This window comes from Lissotriton helveticus, chromosome 12 (genome assembly GCF_964261635.1).
Source record: "Lissotriton helveticus chromosome 12, aLisHel1.1, whole genome shotgun sequence".
Taxonomy (NCBI): Eukaryota; Metazoa; Chordata; class Amphibia; order Caudata; family Salamandridae; genus Lissotriton; species Lissotriton helveticus.
Window position 1 is genome coordinate 207,163,245 of NC_136073.1, and position 16,208 is coordinate 207,179,452.

Below are 16,208 nucleotides of genomic sequence, written 5' to 3' on the forward strand. Positions count from 1 at the left end.
GCTGCCTCCCATAGAGATCTTCATAATGAGCAGCATAAACTATTTCCATGTTCAACATTATATTAGTCTACATATGCAGTAATCTATGATCCAATTCCTCCGCACAGAACCATGTAGTACTCAGCTGCTTCACAGGCTACAAAGTATTGAACTTTTTTTTATTTTGTTAACTACATCATGTACAATTTGCATTTTAAAATGGATTTCATATTATTTGTTCTGTGTTGCTGATTCTACATTAGTGACAAATATTCACTTTTGAGTGATGCTACATTTGTGACATATATTTACATTTGGCTGTCTGATGGGAGCACTTAAACAAAACAAGCAAAATAAATAATAATGTATTTTAATAACTCGCTAAAAAGGATTTTTTTGTCCCTAAACAGTCGCTCTCCTTTTATGTTCATTGAAGCTTTCTGCCAAGACAGCAATAGTTTCTCCTTTGCCTAGAAATTAGCAGAACAGCAGGTGCATGTTCCCAGCCTGTGAGATAAAACGGGTCTGGCCTTTCAGATCACGCACGCCTTTACAGCCTAAACTGAGCAAACAAACAGATGAAGAACTTGGAGCAATGGACACAGGTCAACACCTGCTACATTCAAAACTATATTTACTCATGTTTTGTTTGCTTTTCCATGGCATGATGGCATGGGGTGTCCTGTGCCCAATCAGAGGATTGTATTCCAAGGACTCATTCTACCTCTGCTTGTATAAAAGAGGCAGAGCCTGGGTCTTATTCTCACCAAGAATCCTCCTGACTTAGAACCATGGCTTTCCTGTGGCTTCTGTCCTCCCTCGCTCTCCTCAGCACCGCACTTGGTAAGTTTATTACTTTGCATCAGTGCCTAGCCAGAAGAGCAGACTTTATCAAATAGGGAATGCATTAAGGAAGGAAGACCTAAAACTAAAAGCTTCTGAAGAACAAACTTATTGTTCCTACATCAGTTTGCAACACAGGACTAGTGATGTTCACTGAACCTACCAAATAAACTGGGATTGTGTGAATGGCATATCAGTAGTTCATTGTAATGGTATGATCCCCATATTAAGGGCACAGTGATTCATAGATACCAATGTTCCATATTGAGGGAACAGAGTTCTCATAGATACCAATGTCCAATAATAAAAGCATAGATATCAATGTTTCATATTAAGAGCATAGGTCTGTCATAGATAACACTGTTCAATGTTAAGCACACAACTGTCATAGACACCTATATTCCATATTGAGGGAAAAGGGATACAATAGATACCAATGTCCATAAAAGGCATGGGTGCTCTGCAAAGGACTATAAGCAATCTCCTGCTTCAAGACTTGTCTAGAGATATAGTTAGTTGTCTTGCTTGCCTTTTGTAATAAAAATATTATAAAAATATACACTCATGTATACATACACTGGTTCAACCCTCTTCATCCATTGGTCTGTTAAGCTGTGTTTCACATTTTGCCTCCTCTCATAATGGCATAAAGCATGGGTGAATGAGGCCGCCTATCACTGTTATTGCCCCTCTTGCACTGTGAGTGACATGTTTCTGTATGTGAACACTCACCTAAAAAGTGTCCTTCAGTGTTAGGACTGCTTGGCCAATACTTTACTTTGGCAATGCCTATTTTCTTTCCACTCTTTAGCTTTTTTATTTTTTAAACCATCTTTGTGCATTTAAACTCTGCCTTCAGTTACAGTAATAAAAAAAAACAAAAGTACCACTTCTTTGTGCAAAAAGTGAATGATGTCTCCCGGTGATGTACATTAAAACCTAAAATAAACCTTTTCACACATGATTGCTAGGAAGTACCTATAGCGTTCTATTAAAAGTAAATGTGATAGCTATTTTTTCAATTTAATATTTACATTGCAATCATATGGCCACCACATTTAGCTGAGAGGTTGAAAAGCTTGAATTTACTCACTTTATATCTAAGACAAATACACTGATCGTTAAAAAAAAAATCCAACATAAATTCAAACATAAAAAACTGCTAACTAATAACTGTATTAAATGACTATAAAACCAGAACTCAAGACAACAGCCATTGACATCATTTCAGGCTTGGATTTTATCAGGGAGCAAAAGAATTACATTTTTAACTTTAATGAGGATCAGCAGACATGCCACGATTTTAGATTAACCATCAGTCGCGGCCCGTGCAGGTAAGAGCGATGGGGCAGTGGGATTTAGACGGACGACGTTGAGGGAAAATAATTATTCATTTAATGTTCCCTCATGGTTGGCTGTCGAATCCCCCCCCCCCCCTCCCCAATCCGGCCCGACCACTCTTACCTGCACGGGCCCGGCTGATAACTGCTATCTACCTAAATTATTTCTACCTAGAATTAATTAGCCTAACTCATGGAAGAAACATAAATGTACAGGCAGATATTACATCTCTGCCTTAACCTACTTATGTTTTGTCTCTATTCACAAACACTCACAGACAAATCTAGAAATCCGATCCACAGGCTGTTTTCCAGGCCTATTACTGAGAATGTCATGGGATATCAACAAAGGGCTCCTATTCCAGTATAAAGTTGTGAAATCCAAAAAGTTGTAAATCTGATCCAGCACATCTAGATGTATTACGTTTTTTTTTTTGAAAGGGTGCTCTGTCCTTTATCACTCAAAAAGTCGACTACTTATGTGATATCCTAGCAGAAAAAGAGGACATATTCTGCAGGTGCAATGGAGAACCTAGGGTGAAGCGATGCACGCATTTATTTTCTTCTCTACAAGAATCTTTTTTTTCTCTGAGAAGAAACCCCTAACCTACACCCCCCAAAAAAAAAGTGGTAATCCGTTTCTCTTCCCATCCTAGAAAGGGGTTTGCTGGAGTAATCTTCCAAACATTTCTAGGGTGAGAAAGGATCAGATCAGAGTTTTATAATGTCCATAAACCCGTCTCCAAACCTAAAAGACTAACCACAGCTTAAACTCCACTTTTCGACCCCTCGTGTGGAATTTACAACTGTGCCTATTTCTCTGCACATTAATAAAATAATTTAACCTGTCAGGAATACTTTTATAGATTCCTTACAAGCATTAATGGCGGTATATCCAGCCATAAACATGCTTAATAAACATGGTAATAAATACCGTTATGTTTATGGCAAATTATATCTACATTTATGTACTTTGGCTCTTCTTAAAAATCTGTCATGGCTCTGTCCCTTGTGGACCAACCTTGGATACACCACAGCTTTAATGATACTGGCAATAGGCCTTTCCTTACCAAGAAGGAGGATCCAATTCTGATATACAAAAATACATGCTTTGCATACTCTTACTTTCTGTTTTTTTCTGTTTGTTTCCTCCGGTAAATGTTCCATCCACTTCTTTTCTAGGTTGCGGTGTCCCTGTCATTGATCCTGTCATCAGTGGCTTTGCTAGAATTGTGAATGGTGAAGAGGCGAAGCCAGGATCCTGGCCTTGGCAGGTGTCACTCCAGGTAAGTGGTCAATTGCTACAGGTGAAATGGACAGAACATTGTCATTGTCTCATTACTCTTAGCATGTCAAGGATGTTTGGTGGCTTTTGTGCCATAATCTTATTGATCCCTGCTTAAATAAACGCTTTATTTTCCATTTATGTTGAGGCTTTTTAAAGTGTAGAATGTATCCTAGTGATTACTTCTGACATCTCTGTTTGCTGATGACTACTAGTAAAGATCTGTGGCAATCACCACTTCTGTTGCATGCAGCTGTCACTGTAAGTGGTGATATGATGCCTTCAGACTATGTTGATTGTCTTGGTAGGGTTAGATGCTGCAAGTATTTAATTGACTAAGGCAGGAGATCATGCATAGCAACAGAGAGCTCCCTGTCCAAGGAAAATTGAAGAGTCCTACCAGTGTTTCACCAATATCTGAATGACTGTCTAAAATGGTACTTTAGTGGGCTTTTTGAGCCATGGTGGCTGTCTTATGATGTCAGTTAGTTGACTTGCTGGGCTGATAAAAAGTGTTCTGCTTTTCTGTTTTAGCAATCCAATGGATTTCACTTCTGTGGAGGTTCCCTCATCAGCGAACAGTGGGTCGTTACTGCTGCCCACTGCTCTGTATCGTGAGTACCAATTGCCTTCATCAACTTAATTTGTCATCTTAGAACAGAGCCAGAACGCTGGATGTTTCATACTTTGACAAGTTGACTCTTGTTCCATAGAAATTTGTTGTACTTTTAGAGACTTCTACAAAACTATACTTGTTTTACACTGACTCACAAAGCACAAAAGGAATACTTGACTGATCTGCAATACCTCTTTCTGACATTTATCCTGCCCCATTCACAAGTGTTTCCCACCACCTTGATTTCTTCCATAAATAGGAAGACTTGTCTTGACATTTTTTGGGTTTTCACCATGTCCCGCATATTTCAGTTCATTTTTTTAAGCATCTTCTTATTGAAGAAAATACAACAACTGTCTCAGAGATCAAATGTTGCATCAATAGGTATATTTGCTCATTCAGCGGCTTCTCCTCCTCCCAGATCCACCCATTTCCAGCATAGGGCTCCCACCTCCGTGGCTTGTTCTCAGGTGCAAATACATTGTCCTGTCTACATAGCCTCCGTGGCTATATTCCAGAGGTTACCCCATCCATGCTAGATTTTCTCCCACACTTTTTGGGCAGCACCTACTTTCATATATTTCAGTAAATTCAGCACATGTTCCATTATCATCAGGCAGTTTTATTAACACAGATGCACTGTGTACAAATGGCATTTAATTACGGTTAGTGTCTCATTATCTGTGTTTTCTATGTTGGTAAGTGCTGTCAATGAAGTTATTGTATGATCCCAGTTTTTGCTTTTCATCATCTGGTCACGCAATCCACAACATTCTGTGCCACCACCAGGCAATACCTGAGGCTGACAATCAGCAAATGTTTCCCAAAAGGTGCTCCACCACAATGCACATATCCTTCTGCAGTCAATGTCTGCCTCTTTGTTTCCTGATTCTCCTCTATCTAATATTTATCCACTGATATTTTCCTGATGTTGTTGCTTTCTCAAGGCTCATTTCTCAGTGTGTCTCTAAATCTTTTTCCATCTCACTCATGCACTCTTACTTTCTTCTTCAATGTTTCTTTGCCCTCGGTCTGTTCAAGCTGAAGTAGGGTGTTTTCTGTACAATAAACGTTTATGACACTGCACTGTCCAAGGGTGGGTGTTTCACATCAATTCTTTCTTGCTTTCTTAATAGAAAGTATCACAAGGTGGTCCTTGGAGAACACGACAGGGGCTCAAATGCAGAAGCCATCAAGTCCATTGCTGTTGGACAGGTGAGAAGCATGCTCATGGCCACAGAAATTTCAAATATTGTTTTGCTTTTGATGGGTAGATGGACCTGAGCTCAGAGATGGGAGTTAACCTGTTCACACCTGTCAGTGTGACGATGTCAGATCTAATAGCCATTTAAAACATATTCACTCAATAACATCAATTTCTTGAATTTAATATTGCCTCAATCATTCTCTGTTACTGTCTAAGTAATGTGTCTTGGACGCTGAGACTACATTTCATGATTCCGGCGTGGACTGCACAGGAACAAGATAAAATATGCACTTGAAAAGTCTCCTTTTTAATTCTTTACTCAATCCTGCTATGTTTAATCCCATACGAATTTAACCCAGTTGCAGATATGCAGAGCTTAGATATGTTAAGTTGTATGCAGTTGCAACCTGCATATCGGATTTAATTATGGCCTCATGTCTCTTATTTAGTTACACAAATATGCATCATTTGGGCGAAAGAGCAACACAATTTGTTTTTTTTAATGCACTAGAAATGCTTTAATTCTGAGATGATCATAGCATCCTCTCATTTGCTTTCTTTTGGATGATCATGCTATTTTCTATTCAGGTCTTCACTCATCCACAATGGAACCCCTCCACCATCAACAATGATATCGCTCTGATCAAGCTTGCCACACCTGTTTCCTTCTCTGCAACTATTCAGCCTGTCTGCCTGGCAAATTCTGGGGAAAACTATGCTGGTGGGGAGACTTGTGTCACTAGCGGATGGGGCAAGACCCGATACAATGGTAAGAGTCTTTTGTTTTATTTACAATGTTGTAGATTAGAGCAAATTTCCCTTGGAAATAAAATGTCTGTCGAGATCAATATTTAAAAAAAATGATACATTAGTTAAATTTAAGATGCTTCCCTTGCCTTTACAAGTCTATCAGACGCAATAGCTTTTAGAAGAAATCATACGTTTCCCATAAGTAGGCATGCCCATGATTTCCTTCAGATCTGGAACCTAAGTAACACCCTTTTCAACGCCTTAAGGGCAAGCTTTAGAAAGCTCCAAGATGTAACCTCAAATTGTGTTTTAATTTTAGATGTGTCTGCATGTTTACCTAATGACTTCAAAATAGGTTTTTGGTTATACAATTTCCACTTAATAGATATGTTCATCTCTTACACCACAATTTTGATGCAACACAATTGAGTCATTATATGGTATTACAAGAGTTCAGTTAATTTCAAACAAAGGTCAAAGACATAATGAGTGTGGAAGAAACATTAAGCTGTAAACCTCGGATTATAGAATCTCAAAAGAGAAAACACAACATTGTCAGACAACACTAAGCAGCTTTACACAATGGTGCCTCTCTGCTAACAGTATAAACTGGAAACGGTTGCCCCATCCTCTACTTCCTATCCTTTCAGTTTCAAGGAAGAAAACAATTGCCTGTTGAACAGTCAATAATAAATGAAAGCCCAGCATGTTCACCAAGAAATCTGCTTTTTGATTCCACCATAACTTAGTCCATAATGCACAATCTAGAATTCTGCTTACACGTTACCTTTATAATCTAGTTTATGAACTTCATTGCTACCACATGAATGTTCATAATAACACCTATTTATTGCATTCATATATCTGATTGCCATCAATTCTTCTGTTCAAGAATTCCACTCATTGTTCTCCTACATCCTATCCACCCCACATCAGGTAGTAAGAAATCAGGAATGTATATATGTGTGTGTGTGTGTGTGTGTGTGTTTTGTGTTTTACCACTTGGTTAATACTTATATGTGTATGATCTATCTTATTACATTGCTCTTGAGTCTCATTTGCAGATCTAAATCTGCCCAGCAACAGTTAATGCGTGGGGGCAGTTAAGCAAGTGAAGTAGTACAGAACTATGTCCTGCTCAGAGGACCAGAACTCTGTGTTTAAAAGCCTGCCAAGAACTGCCTGTACTATCTTCAGTGAGCAGCCAAGGAAAATACAATAAGTACTTTTATAAGTCTCTTCCTTCTTGGCAGCAGGCTGTCAAATAGTAAATGAAGAGTAGGGTGTCATTTAAATGTGGAATGGGGGTTCAGTTGTGACATGTATTCTCTTCCTTGTTTTCTAACTGCTTTGTATGTGATTGTTAAGATTTTAAAGATATTTAATATTTTATGATTATTTTAAGGGTATTGTTCACTTTATGTCATTTCACTATTGCCAAATACCTGTTGATATAAATTCTGTGACAGTCTTCCAGTCAATTTTTATATGTCATCAATTAAGGCCAGATTTTCAAAGCCATTTTGAGGTTCCAAGCCATGCAATTCGCTGAATCACAGGATTTGAAACCACTAAATGGCTATTGACAGTTACTAAACACATTTAGTGATTCAGTAATAGGTTACTGAATCGTTAAATTCATTTAGAACATGTTTGCAAATTTCTATTTGAAAGGGGTGTATTTAGGGCACCTTCTTTAATTAAATGCAGGAAATCTGTTTGCAATTTAAAAAATAATACTTTATTTAAATGCAGTTATAGACATGGTGGTCTGCTGACCCCAGCAGACCATCATCACTATGATGGCATAAAATCTTAGTAAATCACAATTTGTGATGTACTTCATAAGTATTTATGGGTTTGGTTGGATTGCGCTCAACTAAAATTCTGAATCTGTGTAACTGACCTATTAGTACATAGGTCGGTTCACCAAATTCCAAAATGGCCACAACAATACTGGTTGCAGATTGTGACCAGTACCAGAGTTTAGTACATCCGGCCTCTAGTGTGTTGTATTTTTGATCTGTCAAGGGTGTGTGGTATTGATTCTGATATTGCTGTGATATTGGTGAAATTATCCCTATGTGTGGTTTGTTTTGTGCGTTATGAGCAGGAAACCAACATGAGGAAAGTATATCTGCCAACTTTTTTTTATCATACCGTTTTTGTCAAATTTTAATTCAAGAATGGCTTTAGTCAGTTTTTGATGAAACCAACCTGGCAAAATCCCTTCTTAGTGAAAAATACATTTCTTCTGATTGGTTTTCGTTTTTGAAATTTGTAGAGATCTTCCTCCCTATTATTGCCCTGACCTCATTGCAATTTCTTTCAATTAATGGCTGGATTTCCCCTTGCCCGCCCCTTAATTCCCCCGTTACCTCCATCAGAATATAGCACGTTACAACGTGTGCTTTTACTACGCGGTAGGTAACAATGCGGTTGTTACAGCGACCGCTTTGTTACAATCGGATGCCATTTCAACGCAAGTCATTACATCGACTTGCGTTAGATGGCGCTGTAACATTAGGAATGTATAATTTACTATTCCAACTCCAGCCTATGCAACAGCAGGGAAGGTGTTGGAATAGTAAATTATACTATTCCTTATGTTAGAGCACCATCTACTGCAAGTCGATGTAATGACTTGCGTAGTAATGGCATTGCGTTGTAACAATGCGGTTTAATGACTGCGATGTAAAGATTATTTCCCCCTCCACCATGATCTTTTCTATTGCCTGAATGCTATAATAGAAGCTTTCACTGCTCCACTTTCCTCTACCCCCATGCCCACTAACCCTACCCATCCTCAATTTCTACCACTATTCCACTTTTACCTCAGGTTCGTTCTCCACTTTTTTCCACTCATCTTTTTCCCGTTCTTCCTACTAGGTCATGTTAGGCATAAAAGACACATGACTCTTTTTAAAAAATGAACATTTACTTGTCCACAAAAACTTTTTATTTGAATGGAAAAAGTTTTTTGTCACTTTCATAATTTTTCAAAATCAAGTTTGGTCAGCCTAATTTCATCAGACTGCTTTTCTTCATTTAAAAAATTTGACATAATGATGGATACCGACGTGCTCAGAAGTCCTGCATAGTATAATGTCCTAAAGAACTTCTTAGGGCACAAGACCAGTCCTTCTTTAACCATCTGATGCAGGTGAGCCAGTATCGCTCAGCTATCAGTAGTTAGTCCATGTGATAAACAATTTTTACAAGAACTCTATGAAGGAATTGCCGAAAATGTCTTAAATGTTAGAGAAAAAGCTATTTAAAGGCAGGGAATGTTTGTCTTAAGAGGAAAAATTCCAGGAACAAGTTGGTAATTTTCCCATGTTCCTGAAAATGATGTAGTTTGCCATGGTACCCAAATGTACATACTTTGATAGAGGCTATGCATTCAATGACTCTGTTTCTCATCAGTATCTCACACCAATATACAGAACATTTGATTCATATTTGCATATTTAAAGCCAGTCCAGCTTTTCCAGTAATCAAAAGGAGAATAGAGTGGCACATAGGTATGGATACGATTTCTTACACACATAGACCATGACATATCTTTAACATTTCATTACAAACCTCTTCCTTTGAAATAGTATATGAGAAAGCTACAGCAAGAATCATCAGTCTTCCTTTTTAGGTCGTGCTACCATACAGTGCAGCTGCCTAGTTGAAAAAAACATGTTGTCAACTTACCAAGATCTTACAGGGGCTGAAAGCCTGGCCATTGCTTAACTTTCTTTGACTTTACTCTCACTAGCATTTGCTTGCTTCTCATATGGTGGCTTGGTTTGTGTATCTGGTGATTGTCCCTCCCTTGGCGCATTACCTCTTTCCTTGTGTCCATCCACTGTTCACTTTTACGGGACTCCTTTTTTCAACTGAATACTGAAATGTTGCACTTTAACCAGTAACTAAGTTTCCTATTTATCCATGTAGGATATGTAGGAAAAGTCACATACATTTTGAATAATCATGTATGATTTCAGTGAGCTATTGCAATGTGACCTTGCACCAATGTGACACATTTATTGAGGTGTGATCTGAAGTTGAGGCTATAGGCAAAATTATTGCCTTCCTCACACACATAGGAACATGTACCTTTTATCCCCAATAGGTACTTCAGTCGGTCCAGAATTAGTCTACTTGAGGAACGCAGGTAGTCTCATGAAGTCTTATGGAAGAACAGAGAAAAATATCTTAAAGCTTAGAGATTGTTAATGACAGGCTTGAAGAAGGCTTGACAGGAGAGTTAAAAGTTTCTCAATGAGGACGAATTTGCCACCTTTTTCAGTATGGAAAGAACAGGAGGATTGCCTTCCAATTTTGAATATCAACACAAATATTGGCTTAGACACTGAAGAAATGTAAAACATAGTCAAACACAATGATACAACCCCACAGAGTATTTTATATTTAATAACCACCTTTATTTGAAATATATTCATATGCTGGTTCTGCTTTATTTCAATTAGCACTCAACACCCCCAACAAACTGCAGCAGACTGCTCTGCCTCTGTTGACCAATGCTGATTGTAAGAAACACTGGGGCAGCAACATCTCTGACCTCATGATCTGCGCTGGCGGAGCCGGTGCCACATCCTGCATGGTACGTATCTTGATCTCACAACTTTGAGAGTGATTCACAGGTGATACAGTGAGGACTAGTGGCAATAGTGTCTAGATAACTGGTAAGGGGAGTTGGGTGATATTGTAAATGTATATGGTGCAAATGTTCATCTTAGATTTTTTCTAGTAAAGCTATGTTTTAGAAAGCATTGCACACTAGTATAGATGAAAAAACTAAAGTTATTTAACTTGGATATTCTCTAGAAATGGCAAGCCCTGTAGTCATGTAATAAAGTTCAGAAATTGAAGATGGACCACAAAGGATTGGAGGTTGAACTAAGTCTGGTGTTTCAGAAAGCATGTCGGGGACTTGACTGTTACACAAGTGAAGGGTTGATAATGCAATATACAGTTGTAAAATGATTCTTCAAATAGGGAAGGGTAGGAATTATACTAAGTTGATATAATCAATTTGATAAACTGGCAATAACAGAAATATTTAACTTCTGTAGTTGAAATATGATGACTTTTTCCATCATTCGTGGGGAAAAGTATTGGATTGATATAACACTATAATACTGTTTCTCAATAACTTTATAGTGTGAGGTAGCACAGTTCACTAAAATAATCTTATGGGCAGGTGTGCCGACTCATGTAGTACAAACTCTATTAGTACATACTCTTCACATGTTATTGGCACAGTACTTCTCATCAATAAGCAGTTTTGTAGCTCTTTGAAGCAGCAGTGTGTGTTTCTCTTCAACATGGAAAAGAGTGCTTGATGATGGCACTCAGATTAAACAGTCACACCTGGTCATGGGCTCAGAAACCCTATCAAAAGCACATTTTTTTAGCACCCTCATCCCTTTGTCAATGCAGAAATACTAGAACTGGAATGTTCTACAGAAAGCTGCATCCCATTGTGCTGCATGGGATCTGTTGCAACAAGTGGGCTGGGATCGAAATCTGTCAATACATTAGCCTGCAGCACTGGATTAGCAAAGGAGTCTGGCTGGGAAATATCACCAGAATGGGCAACGACAATGACAATAAATTATGTTAAAATGAAAATGCTTCTTTAAGTATTCCTTTGTCTTCTGCTTGCAGGGTGACTCCGGTGGCCCACTTGTCTGCAAGAGAAGTGGTGCCTACAACCTCGTTGGTATCGTCTCCTGGGGCAGCAGCACCTGCTCCACCAGTATCCCAGCAGTGTATGCCCGTGTGACCGAGCTCCGTGGCTGGGCTGACCAGATCATTGCTTCCAACTAAACAATTCTGGAATAGAAAATGTTCTCAGATAAAACTGTCAATAAATGTCCCATAACCTACTGATTGTCTTTGTAGCCTTTCTTGTGATAACTGATCAATGCTGAATGACTAGCAGCTATCTGGTGTGTAATACCATAAGAACAAAATATTAGACCCAGGGTAAAGTGGTGGATCAACAGATACACCTGCAGACTATGTATGATCAATGAACAGCCTACAGGGAGAGTTGTTACAGAAAAAGAATACTGGTCCCTTTAAATTATACAATGTCTAAACTTTTGCAATTGGACAATCGCTTTAGAATATGCAAACTCTGATTTTATGTTTGAGAATTGGTAAGCAGCTTGTGCTTGAGCACACGGCTGTCTGTAATGATCCCACACCACCACGGACCCCCACCTGCTGACCATATTACCACACAAATACAATTGTCCCATAACCTACTGATTGTCTTTGTAGCCTTTCTTGTGATAACTGATCAATGCTGAATGACTAGCAGCTATCTGGTGTGTAATACCATAAGAACAAAATATTAGACCCAGGGTAAAGTGGTGGATCAACAGATACACCTGCAGACTATGTATGGTCAATGAACAGCCTACAGGGAGAGTTGTTACAGAAAAAGAATACTGGTCCCTTTAAATTATACAATGTCTAAACTTTTGCAATTGGACAATCGCTTTAGAATATGCAAACTCTGATTTTATGTTTGAGAATTGGTAAGCAGCTTGTGCTTGAGCACATGGCTGTCTGTAATGATCCCACACCACCACGGACCCCCACCTGCTGACCATATTACCACACAAATACAAAATTATAAAGTAAAAGATATTTGACACTCTGTGCTCTAGTTTTTAAAGTAATGTGGGAAATGCAACTTGAAGATTACGTGATTAGGCGAGGGACACATAAGAAAGGTATTAAAAAATTCTCTCTTGTATAATTACTCAAATAAATACATTGGGAGTTTATGTGAGTGTGCAGACAGGTAGAGACTGACTTTGTGAGGAATGCAAGAACCAAGTGATAGCATTGAGAAGAACACCAGAATGGTGAATAGTGAGCCAAAGCAATACATACATGTCAGAGTGAGAGCAAGTGGTCAGCATGTTTTCATGCTAAGAGCCATTGAAGGTCAAAACAAAGGGCCACATGCATCAAAGTTAGGAATTGCGATTCCTAAATTGCGATTATTAAGAAATCGCAATTTAGGAATTGCAATTCCTTATGCATGTATGAATCGCAAAAAAAAATGCGATTCCTACACATTCCTTATTTGCGACTCGCAAATTGTGAATCGCAAATAAGGACTTGCTTCTCATTCATTCCTATGAGCCTAGAGACCCATAGGAATCAATGGGATTTGCATGCGCAATTTGCGAGTACCAGATAGGTGCTCGCAAATTGCGCATGCAATTTCAAGGGTGCCGGGGTGCCTAATTGACACCCTGATGCACCCCTGAAATTACAATTTAAAAACATGTTGCACAAACACATGCCCAAGGGCATGTATGTGTGCAACATAGAACTTTGAAAAATGCACTGTTGTGCATTTTTCAAAGTTCTCGCAAATGACCATAAACTTTAAGTTGATGATAATTTGTGTTTCTTAAATGCGAAATAGCAATTTTTTTGTTGCATTGCATTTAGGGAATCGCAATCTGAGATTCCCTAAATGCAATCGCAACTTGGCCATCCTCCTATCCTCAAAAATGCTGCTGCTGACCCTAACGACCTTAACAATTTGCGCCCGATTTCCAACCTGCTCTTCTTACCAAGGCCCTCGAAAAATGGATGTATGACGTTACAACTGCATCCTACGACATCTGGACAAACATATCGACTCATTCAACCTTTTTGACACATTACAGTCTGGCTTCTGAAAGGGCTGTAGTACAGAAACTGCGATGCTCAACATTGTTGACGATATCCGTCACTCCCTCGACAAGGGGGAGGCTTCCCTTCTCATCCTTCTTGACCTCTCTGATGCTTTCGACACTGTCAGACACTCTTCTTTACTCAACACCCTCAAAGATCAGTTTAGCTTCAAGGTCCTGTTCTCGAATGCTTCTCCTCCTTCTTTCAGCACCGAACCCAGCAAATTAAAATCAGCAATTGCCTCTCTAAACCTATGCCTGTCTCCCTGGGTGTTACTCAGGGGTCTATTCTCTCTCCTGCGCTATTTAACCTCTTCATGGAGCCCCTCACCCTCATACTAAAGAAAGCAGGTATCAACTACCATCTCTATGCGGATGATACCCAACTTTAATATAAAATCAAATCCCATTCAGACATTCTGCCCCTAAATGATACCCTGACTAAGATTCAACAATGGTTCCATCACAATCACCTGAAACTCAACCCTAAAAAAACTGAAGTCATTCTCTTCGCCCCCAAAAACAACCGGCTCCCCATTCTACACTGGCTCTCTGACCTCAAAGCTCTCAACTGCTCCTTGGCCTCCTCAAGCGCAGTTGAATCTCTCAGAATAAGCATTGACCAAAACATCAGCCTTTCTCCCCACATAAAGAATGCAGCTAAAGGCGCCCTCTTTTCCCTACATCACCTCAAGAAAACCAAACCCTTCATTCCTGTGGATGACTTTAAATCTGTTGTCCAATCATTAGTTCGTGCCAGATTAGACTATGGTAATGCCTTGCTCTCCGGAACACCCAACGTACACCTTGCACCTATCAAGTCTGTCCTCAACCTCGCGGCCCGATTTATTTCCGATTGCAAGAGGTCCGATCACATCTCCCCATCCTCAAAGATCTCAAATGGCTTCCTATCGATAGCAGATCCATTTACAAGACAGCCTGCATTACACACAAAGCATTACATCTTCAAACCCCACTGTATCTCTGACAAAGACTTCAGAAAGCGGTCTGTTCTTGAGAAATGAGGAGCACCAATGCTCTTTTACTGCTTCCTCCTTTAGTCAATAAGAAATCTACTCAATCACGCTCTTTCTCCGGAAATGTGCCTACTATCTGAACTCTCTCCCCAAAGATCTACGTTGCAACCCTTCATACTTCAGCTTCGAAAGAGATCTCAAGCAACACCTTCTCCTCAAATTCTGGGGTCCTTAATGCTGTCACCTTACAGTTTTCCCACATCCTGCCCATTATGATGTAATGTTTCTCATTGCATTAGGCCTGACCTCTACCCCCTCCTCTCTTCTTCACACATACCTCCATCCTCCTTCTTCGAGCCCTCATATATTCACTGCATGCTCCTCCTTGCCACCTCCTCCCCGTCTCCCACTTGGTTCCACCCTATCCCCATACCTCGCCCCACTCCCCCTGACAAACCACACTGGTTCTGATATCCAATGCCTGCTGATGGACTAAATGTTACGCCTTACTTCCTTGTCTTTGTATTTATTGTTCTGTACTTTTTGCTCATATATTTTGCTTTTCCATTTTTGTACGAATGTAATACTGCATAGTGAGTTCACTCACATCCTCTGTAAAGTGCTCTGATACCCTTGGATCTAGCCAGCGCTATATAAAACTGTTTAAATAAATTTAAGTAATTGCAAATTTAGTGATTACTTAAATAGTGATTTTTGCATTTGGAATGATACATCCCAAATGCAAAAATTACGGTAACAAAGGGCCAGATTCTGCAAATCTGCCCCTTTGCGACCGCAATTTCCAATGATGAATGCGCCCCAAAGTATCTTACAACAGTTGCCATCTTAAATAGAGTGAGCTTCTGCCACCTTAGGATTTTTTAAGGTTTTGGACATCTTCAGACAGTATTGGCCTGGGTTCGGCATAGGAAGCAAGGTATGGTATGTTCCTTGGAGATTACAAACACTGCTAGGGTTTCAACACCAAAAATATGCATTCACCTTTGGTGATACCATGAGCAGTGATAGCTTGGATGAAGCCAAACCTGAGTCGATGCCATCAGTAGGTGTGAGTGAAAGGATCATAACTTAGTTATGGACCTAACAGTAGCCCTCATTCGAGAGGCACATTTGTGTTAGAGAAAGATCTTCTAGTCAATTAGATATTACAGTTCACAACGACAGGCCAGAAAGTGTAAGAAGTGACATGAGGTAAATCAAAAAACATGTAAACAGACTTTTTTTTTCTTGCTCCTTCTGCATATCCACTTGATATTAGAGACACATCTTCTACCTGTCTTAAGACCCACCTGTTTAATCTTTAAAAAACATATTTAGACGTTTTTCATTCTCTTTCCTAGTGCCTTGAAACATTCAACGTACAACCCCTTATAACAAAATATCTTATATCCAACAACATAGGAAGCGGATGGGAAGTGATTGATAAGTATACTGGTTACAACTCTCTAAGGTGAATGTATCCACGCACT

General features: G+C 39.3%; 1 protein-coding gene across 1 annotated transcript; it reads left to right on the forward strand.

Annotated features, from left to right (window-relative positions):
- Positions 1 to 699: 699 nt before the first annotated feature.
- Positions 700 to 11,923, forward strand: LOC144799725 (chymotrypsin B-like). Its single transcript, XM_078671241.1, has 7 exons — positions 700 to 822; positions 3,345 to 3,448; positions 3,982 to 4,061; positions 5,200 to 5,278; positions 5,859 to 6,039; positions 10,502 to 10,635; positions 11,703 to 11,923. Exons 1-7 carry the CDS (start codon positions 771 to 773, stop codon positions 11,862 to 11,864), a joined length of 792 nt encoding a protein of 263 aa, XP_078527367.1. The 5' UTR covers positions 700 to 770; the 3' UTR covers positions 11,865 to 11,923.
- Positions 11,924 to 16,208: the final 4,285 nt, after the last annotated feature.

Bases quoted from the DNA above. Each gene is read 5' to 3' on its own strand.
- LOC144799725 (XM_078671241.1), top strand. From the start codon at position 771: ATGGCTTTCCTGTGGCTTCTGTCCTCCCTCGCTCTCCTCAGCACCGCA. The intron at 3,449-3,981 runs GTAAGTGGTCAA...TTTCTGTTTTAG, and splicing joins CTTGGCAGGTGTCACTCCAG to CAATCCAATGGATTTCACTT. The intron at 10,636-11,702 runs GTACGTATCTTG...TTCTGCTTGCAG, and splicing joins CCGGTGCCACATCCTGCATG to GGTGACTCCGGTGGCCCACT.